The 9,150-nt window shown below is 46.7% G+C and overlaps 1 protein-coding gene across 1 annotated transcript; it reads right to left on the bottom strand.

The window, feature by feature from the left end:
• Window positions 1-6,087: 6,087 nt before the first annotated feature.
• Window positions 6,088-8,903, bottom strand: LY89DRAFT_617818 (uncharacterized protein; the record flags this gene model as incomplete). Its single annotated transcript, XM_018210816.1, has 2 exons — window positions 8,571-8,903; window positions 6,088-8,355 (listed from the first exon to the last, which is right to left on the bottom strand). Coding segments are annotated over exons 1-2 (2,307 nt in total), but the record flags the coding sequence as incomplete, so codon positions are not given.
• Window positions 8,904-9,150: the final 247 nt, after the last annotated feature.

The following is a 9,150-nucleotide window of genomic DNA, read 5'->3' as shown; positions in this document are numbered from 1 at the left end:
ACAGATTTTGTGCAGACAGATTTTGTGCAGACAGATTTTGTGCAGACAGATTTTGTACAGACGGCTGGGTTGGCATAACAGCCCTATACTTTAACAGCCTCACAGCCTCCCAGTTTCTTAACACCCGCAGAATCTTACTAGCACAGAAAATTAATTTGTCTTGCGGACATCAGCCCTCTTTTACCCAATCACGTTATGTGGAGCTTAAGCGCCAGGCAAGTGGCGCATGATTCGGGCCCCTAGAGCCAGTTGATGCATGCTAAGCCTAGCGGCTCTTTTATACAAAAGCCGAGGCGGATGGTAGGGTTTAGAATCCGTTTCAACACAAACTCTTAGCTACTCGATAAATATATCAAACTCCGGATTGACGTATGCACCACCTCCCTGTCTTAAACTCCTTTAAGCATTAAGGCTATAACTAGATAGATGTGGGCAAAAATATCGTTTCCTAATTTATTATCAATCTCGCGGTTTTACTTTATTCGCTTTTGTTTTGCTTCTATTGCAAGTTATGTGTGAGTGCATAAAGTTCGCGTCGATGAGGGAAAATGTATATGTAGAAACGCGTCCTGCGAACACAGTATAAATCCCAAACCTCACCGCTAGAGTAATTTTCAAAATTCGCAAAAGTTGGAAAAGCACAACTATAAAATATATTTCAACAACAACCCTAGTAATTACAATGGCCGATAATAACCCCCATTAATCCGAAAGCCCTAGTCCCGAGCAATTAGGTATTTATAATCCCTATAAGGCTAGCAACAGAGATTAGATGCGATCTAAAGCTCAACTATTTTTTGTAGTAGGAACTAATCATCAGGCCAGCGGTGACGGAGCTAGTGGTGGTGAAGCTGCCGATCCCTCAGGTGTTCAAAGCTCCTTAGCCTCGGGCGCCAAGCTCGGTACTAAGATCACTTTTATAGCAATGCGTGGCGTCACTTCAATCAAAGTTTGGCGCGATTCTAAGGTACGATTAAGCCTTCTCTTTCAGGATTAATTTGTTCTAGGCTAATTAGTGGAGCATTAGGAAAAGTCCTATTACGAAATAATCTTTAAATCTTGATTAGCGGGAACTAGTTTGGGGGTAAAGGGAGGGTTGAGATGTGGATGTCAAGGCATGAACTCAGTTAGTGATCATATAGTAGACAATTTAGACTTTTAAGTTGCAAGTCGCGTTGAATGTGCTCATTAGTAAACGTTCCTCGGCATTCGCCGCCTAGTGAACACCTCGACTGCGACTAGTCGCTCACGGTCATGCTAGTCACCTTAGTAACCATTCACAATGAGCGACTAGTCACTACCCAATAACTAGTCGTTTATCGTGACTAGTTGCTTATAGTGAATCTCAACTACAAGTGAATCACGTATTGAGTCGTTTACAATTTCTGCCCAACTACACCTCCGGGCTTTAAACACAAGTTTCAACCCTTATGACCCATGGTATAATAGCGCCGAACAAGATGATACCGTGCAAGTTTTTTGCTTAGGGATCCTGTCGAAACGAAGGCTCTTACAACTTCATTCATAAGGAAATCATAAGCTCTCCTCAAGCGCCTTCCGACTCCCGCGCAAAAGTTCCCTGCAGATTTTTCTCGCGTCCTGGAGGTTGTTAGAATGGCTCTTGCCCATATCTGCATGCTGCAGACGGCTTTAAAGTGGATATAAGCACTAACTAGGACTTTGAGGTCAACGAAGAGAAAGCAAACAATTCTTCCTTTCACTCGTCTTAAAATCTGTATTAATACAATAACAAGACTAAGAGCACGATAACAATTTTATTCGAAATCTTTTAGGAGCATTAGTCTATTTCAATGAATTCGGTTATGTTATTAAAGTGTCTCTCCCGGCAGACTTCTCTCTTGCATGTATTACAGGCCTTCCTCTAAGAACCACACCTACAGCAATAGTCGAGATCCTTCGAGCCTTAGGTTTTGACTTAAACGTCAATTGCATTCGCATTCCTAGACATGCCGCGTTATCGGAGACTAAGGCCACAGTGAAAGTAGAAGACCCGCTATTTGCTAGGAAGCTAAGCACCAGGCTTAAGGAGCAGAAGTCTACCCTCAGCGCAACACCAATGCCCATTGATACCAAGGGGACAAATTGCAGAAAGGTCTATATATCCTAGCACAAAGCAACTCGAAGTGCGTGGGTTAATTTTGGCAATAGTAATATAGCAAACAGGGTCGCACAGAAGTTTAATGAAGGTAGATACAAATGCTTAGGTCAATCCGTCAGATCCTCTATTGCGAGGCGAGATCCCGGTCGAGGGAGTCGAGGTAGCTCTTCGTACAATCCTATAGCTTAGACTATTATATTGAGCGATATGCCAAGCGATGCGACATCCAAAGACATCGAACGAGCCATCATCTCCCTGCAAGACAAACTATAGCACGTTGAATTAGGAGTGGTTAGTTACCGCAGGTCCGAAGCGGAAGTTAGTATTGAAGTTCGGTCGCACTTAGAAAAGCATAGCCCGCTCGAGAACTTCTACCTTGCGCTTATGTTGAAAGGAAAACGAGTGAAAGCTACGGCCTAGTTTTAAGATGAAGCCGACGCTTGCTCGGCATGCTCGCTGAATAACAGGCCACTCGACATCCTTAGAGACGGCAAACTCACCTTAACACTAGTCCAATCAGCCAAAATCAAAATTTCCACAACAGTATACGTCGCCTTGAAGAGCAGGATCGACAAGGTGAACAAGGTCTGGAAAGAGTAGCATCTCGTGTTCTGTGTTTACTAAGACACCTTACATTAGTATATAACGCTAAAGGTTGAGGGTAATAACGCGAAAGACCTAGTAAATACGCGGAGAACTCTTGAAGAGATTTTAAATGGGGTTATCCTAACGGATGGTAAGACTACGGTTTGGAATACAGCACTCAGCAGCAATAGAAGGGCGTATATGAAGCTTAAGTCAATCGCGGAGGAACTCCACGCTATCATCATCAGAGACAAATCAATACGCTAGCTCCGGTTCTGTGGACCCCCCGAGAAATTCCAGCAAGTAGTTCGCCAAATCACCAACATGCTTAGAGAGGAATCTTCTTCAAGCTTCGAAATAGATCTTAATTCCATCTAGTTCTCCTAGACTATCTATAGTGGTTTCAAAAGTATTAAACAAGCATTGGGAAAGAACGTTGCCATTTTCAATGTGGTATCGAGAAAGATTACTATCAATAGCACACAGCAATAGTACGAAACAACTTTAGCAATTATAGACGGCAAGCATACTATCCCAATCCGTTCCCTCCCGTATGATCCTTCTCGAGTTGAAGGAGACTACCCTATCTGCTTCTGCGAAGCCGACAACCCCATCAAAACTTCGTGCAAGCACACATACTGCCTTGAGTGCTTCGAAGAATGCTGCAGATCCGCCGCATCGACTAGCAAAGCCGAATTCCAGATCGAGTGCCAAGGCGACGAAGGAACTTGCTCAACCGTATTCACTTTGCGCGAAGTAAAGGACCATGTCTCGTCATCTGTCTTCGAAACCGTCCTCAAGTCAACCTTCGAAGAGTACGTCCAACGCCACCCCCAGGCTTTCCGCTACTGCCCAACTCCAGATTGTGGCTATGTCTACCGGTGTACTACAACCTTAAGCTCGAGGCCTCCAGCATACATGTGTCCAAAGTGTTTTAAGCCGCTCTGCACTTCGTGCCATTCGCGACACGGTGACTACACATGCGCAGAATACAAAGACATTGCATCAGGTGGATACGAGGCACTCGTGAAGCTGAAGAGAGAACTGAATATCAAAGATTGTCCTAAATGCACAACGCCGATGGAGAAGACAGAGGGATGCAATCATATGACTTGCGCAGGCTGTAAGGCGCACATCTGCTGGGTGTGTATAGCAGTCTTCGACACAAGCGGACCGTGCTATGCACATATGACGAAGGCGCATGGTGGTATTGGACTTGGACTTGAGCGATTTATGAATTAGGGATTGGAACAGGTGGAGACGTTTGGCTGAATAGGATAGTTGATACTCTGATGTTGCTGCTCTTGTGACGAGAAGCAAGCGATTGCGAGAGACAGCGCAATATCTTCCTCTGTGTATCCTACAAGGTTTCGTCGACGTTCTATCCCGCTATTTAGCTATATTACCTCCTTCGACAATGCTTACAATCTATGTCTGTGGGTCCCTAGCACGCGCTGGATACCAGCAATTTCTGACTAAAGCACATTGCTTTCTTAACATATCTGCCCAGAGATAGAGAGGATTCGATTGATCGACTGTAGGTCTGCAAGCTTAGTTGCTGACCATCCACCACATCCACCAACGCTGGTCGGAGGATGTCGGGAAACAGGAACTTTCCGGTAAGATCCGCCCCAGCCACAACTTCGAATCCACAGTTTAGTACCTCCGTAGTCACGGGGTATTACAGCATACCGTAACTACGACGCAGCTAACCAGGGCCCTTGCTCGCTTGATTAGAGGAGGTATCGGCCCATGTGGCGACTTCGTATGATAGGGCACCGCTTGGCCGCCATAAAAGTGGCAATAGCATTTTCGTGTTATTATAGAACCTAGATATCTATATTTAATCGTTCTATGTGTTTAAATAGTGAAAAAAGTTTAATGGTGGTGTTATAAGTCGAGGGGTCCTATTATAGGGTAAAAAGAGGCTCTCTGTAAATTCAAGGGGCGGCGACGACACGATGATAATTTTCGGAACTAGTGGGTTAGGAGTATTCGGAGGAGGTATATAATGCAACTGAAATGAAAATAAATAGAAATTTTTAACGCGTTCACAGATTTTAAATCGCTTGAACTTGAAGTACCTACGTTTTGTCTCGTTACGGGGTGCGTTTCAGCACGCAGGGACAGACGTTACCTACGTACCTACCTAATAGAAAAATTTCTGCTCGCTCGCTGCTGCCGGTGTGTAATAATAATATTTAACGAACGGTAGGTATAATTAGGCACGTAAACGTAACGCCTCCCTCACGCAAGCTACTGTATGTAACTCTACAGATGCCAGAAGGAGCGACGACGACGACGAGAACACGCATCCCTCTTTCTTTCTCTTTCTCTTTCTCTACCCGCCCCCGTGTGTATCTAGGTTCTACAGTAGATTAGGTTAGGAGAAGCCGAAGAAAAAGAAGCAGAAGAAAAAAAAAAAGAGAAAAAAAAAAAACCGGGAAAAATTTTTTTTTTTTCTTAGCTTTCACTCACTCACTCACTCGAGAGAGAGATACTTGGCACCTAATACTACCACCACCACCACCACCACCAACCACCATTTAGTCAGTTAAATAAAGGAAAGATTAGTATCAGATATCTACGGTTTACAAAGGCACGTAGGTAGGTACACGATTCACATACACATGCACATAAAGTACACACATACACATACACAAAAGGACAGAGAGATTCTCATCGTCATCGTCATCATCATCATCATCATTATCATCATCAGTAATTACTACCTACCACCCTACCAGCTACTACTACTACCCTACTTTCCTCCCCCTCCCCTCCCCCCAAACCGCCACCACGCCTAGGTAACTTCTCTTTCATGTCATATGTTATACTACATCTCTCTCGTCCCCTCCCCTCCACTTCCTCACCACCGTCCCAGCATCCCAGCGTCCCCAAATTTTTTTTTCCATCCCATCCATGCGACAAATACTCACTGACTCACTCACTCACTCACTCAAATTAACAACAAGAAAGAAGAACGACTCAACAATGAAAATAAAAGATCCCTTTTCATTTCCATTTCGCTTCGGAAAAACAAAAACAAAAACAAAAAATTAATCAGATAGCCACCCCAATCCATCCCATTCGCCGAAAACCAAGCAAGCACGGTATCACCACATCACATCCTTCCTCTTTTTCCTCCAAAAATATATTCCTATCCATCGTCTCATCGTGTCGCTTCATGCCCAAGTCGAAGTAGTGATAGCCGGCGCAGGACTACCCCAAGTAGCCCTAATGTAATTGTTTGGCAGTCCATTGGCGTAGAGCCATTCTTCCGGTGTCACCGACTGCGAGAAATTATCCAAGCCGCCCATGCCGATACGTTCGTGATACTCCATGAATTTTTGATAACTGGAGAATTCAGGGGGATCTTGGTGAGGTGGACCCATGGTGTGTTGGGCAACAGATGGGTAGGCAGCTGCGTGTTGCGGCTGAGTGACTGAGTATGGCATTTGGTTGTTGACGTAGGGAGAATTGAGACTGGAGGTCGAGTCGCCGTTGCTGGCACTTATGAGGCTGGGTGCGTTGGAAGATAGATTAGGTGATGGATGGTAGCCAGGCCCGGGTCCATAGGGGTATTGTGTTGTGTAAGGCTTGGAGTCATCGACGGAAGGACTGGAGGCATTGGCAGCAGCAGGTGCCACAGCGCCATTGACTGCGGCCCATGAAGGGTTAGGTCTCTGAGTCGCCGATTCGATGCCTTGCATTGGTTCTCCGTTACTACTTCCAGGGATATCATTGGTGCTTGCTCGAGAACGAACTTGATCAGCGGCGTCAGAACCTTCGGACAGAGCAACTTCGCTTGCATCTTTCAATTCTCCAAATTCCTTCAATTCTTTCTCATAGCTTTTGTAGTCCTCCAATCCACCACCTCGGAGCTTGTTTCGCTTGTTGTATACATTGTAGTATTCGTGGGTAACCTTATGGAAGTAGTCGTGCATCTTCCCAATCGACTTCAAGTACACCTTGACCATTTTCAATCTCGGTACCATCTCGCTCAGAATCCTCCTCGTAAGTCCTGGATAACCTGCACTCTTATCTGGAGGGTGACTTGGATTACGACCGACGACATGGCCGCTCGGGTCCATTTGTGGAAACCATGCCGCATACAAGCAAACGAAAGCGGCCTGCCAGACTGCGAAACCAATTTGCGGGGACTCGGGAAGGGCATTATTATCCTGACAAGTCCTCACAATCTGTATGATATCACGAGATGCCAACATGATCTTTTCCGCACTCTCCTCCCAAAACCCTGGAGGAATGTCGTATTTTTCTGGTGGGAAGGTTGGCGAGTCCAAAGGCCCAGAAGGTGCTGAACATCGAAGTGGGATGAACGGAATGTATTCTCGATGAAGCACGATGAGGCAGAGTGAGTAGAGCGTATGCATAGAAGCGTAAGTAGTTGCGTTGCGCTTTTCGATGTGGGCAGAGAGATTGGCTTCTGTAAAGGTCAGACTTGATGGTAAGGCGTCATGAAATTCGTCCAATTGTGTTCGTAGCTGGAAGAACTTTGTGGACGGGTCCCAGGGAGGATGTTTCTCTGTTCTTCGGCCACCAGCATAACTCCATTCAGACAGTCGTCCAAAGATGTCCACTAATCGAATGTAGCGGCTCAAGACTCCATCATCATTGACAGATGTAAGCTCATGCTGTACTTCAGTACCATCCAACCATTTTGAGTTGAGAAAGCCAGTCTTGACATTGTGGACGAATAAGAATTGATCGTCCGAACAAGGCAGTTGAACACGCAACATATCAACATTGATCATGGTTGGTCTCTCCTTTCCAGCACTGAGCATCCGGTCCATGATGAAACAACTCCACAGAGTACGCCTTCGAACTTCCTTCTCAATTGCATCTTCACGTGGGATTGCCGAATCATTCCGAATGATCCTTCTGTTGCTTCTTGAATCCTGTGACAGAAGCTTGTCAGGATCATCTTCGAAAGCTAATCCCATTGGGAATGCCAGCCGAATAGCAAGACCAACGTATAGCCAAGAGCTCATGCCCCTGGTTTGGCCCCATTCATAAAGACCAAGCATTAGCAATGCTTGAATGTTTTCCAATGAAGCGTTTGAGATATTGCGAATTGTTGGTCCAAATGCTGCTGCTAGAGCAGTGGCATAGTATTCACTAGCAGCAATAGGGTCATCCTGGTTTTGTGAGTGATGAGCAATCAAGCCGGGGTGGAAGCGAGCAGTTAAGGTTAATACACCAAGGAGCAGGACCCTTCCTTCCTCTATATCTCTTGGAGTAGTTGCTGGGTCTCGAGGAAACGCTGCTTGCCGCATTCGGTTCCTAAAGGTCGGTGGGTGGAGGAATGGCATTTCCGTAGAATAGTGTAACTTGAAGATCTCGTACAGCTCGTCCCAGACTTTTTTCGTGAGAATTGGCGATTCCAGAACATCTTCTCCTGGCTTTTGGCTGTTTCTCCGTCCCGTATCCTCAATCTTCCTGATTCGCTTCTTGCTCTCTCCAGTATCGCTTTCGATTGTGATGCCCACGGGAGCTTCAGACCGTTTTGGTGCTGGTGTCGTTCCTGCAACCGGGTATGTACACTCTCTGTTGCTCTGGGAGCAAGCTTTGCAGACGGAATGAATGCCATTATTGACACCTGAAGAGTTATTAGCCGATCTGAATATTATCTGTAGCCCAAAAGTACATGACAGCTTGCGGCCAATATTGCTTCGCAGATGTCCCCAAGTCTAAAGCACATGAAGCTTCCATTCTGGTCTGCCAAATATCTCAAAGTACATCACAGCCCGGCGGAAGCTCCAAGCACCAAAACTTCCCAAATGAAGGTATACTCACATTTCACCTTGCTCCGCCTACAGCGCGCGCAAGCAATTGAGCTTCGCACCATCTTCTGCGGTTTCTTCTCCTCCTGCCCTCCTCTCATGACGCCTCCACTCCCGTCATCCGCCCCCCGCGTCTCGGGGCTCGGTTCCCCGGTGGTGGAAACGATGCTTGCTCGATGCTGGGTCGGTGAGGCAAGGTGGAGATACGGCTGCTGCTGCTGCTGGTGCTGATGTTCGACGGCCGCGAAAGCTTCTGCGTGCGTGCGCTTGGGAGTCGAGGCGCGCGAACCACCGGCGGATGGATCTTCAGGAGGAGGTGGTGGTGGTGGTGGTGGAGAAGAGGGCGAAAGAATCGCAGCGAGAGAGTGCGGGGAGGGAATCGTGGCGGTTTGGGGCCCTTATGAGACCCGGGACTGCTTGACAGGTTTGGGAGGAGCCGCGGCTGATGGAGTTGGATTGCTTGCTTTGAACGGTGCGGTTGGGAAGGAAGGTCGTGCCCATGAGAGGTGAGGGAGCGTCGCTGGGTTGCTGCAGATGTTGTAAATGGGTAGCGGGTAGCAGGTCTGCACCGTGTATTGATCACGGTTAGCGTGGTGTTTGTGTGACGACCGGGATGGCGAATGCACCTCGCTGTCGCTGTCT

The sequence above is a fragment of the Mollisia scopiformis genome, assembly GCF_001500285.1.
Source record: "Mollisia scopiformis unplaced genomic scaffold LY89scaffold_13, whole genome shotgun sequence".
Classification (NCBI taxonomy): domain Eukaryota; kingdom Fungi; phylum Ascomycota; class Leotiomycetes; order Helotiales; family Mollisiaceae; genus Mollisia; species Mollisia scopiformis.
Note: the sequence above shows the minus strand (reverse complement) of the source record. Positions and strands in the feature narration are given on the sequence as shown.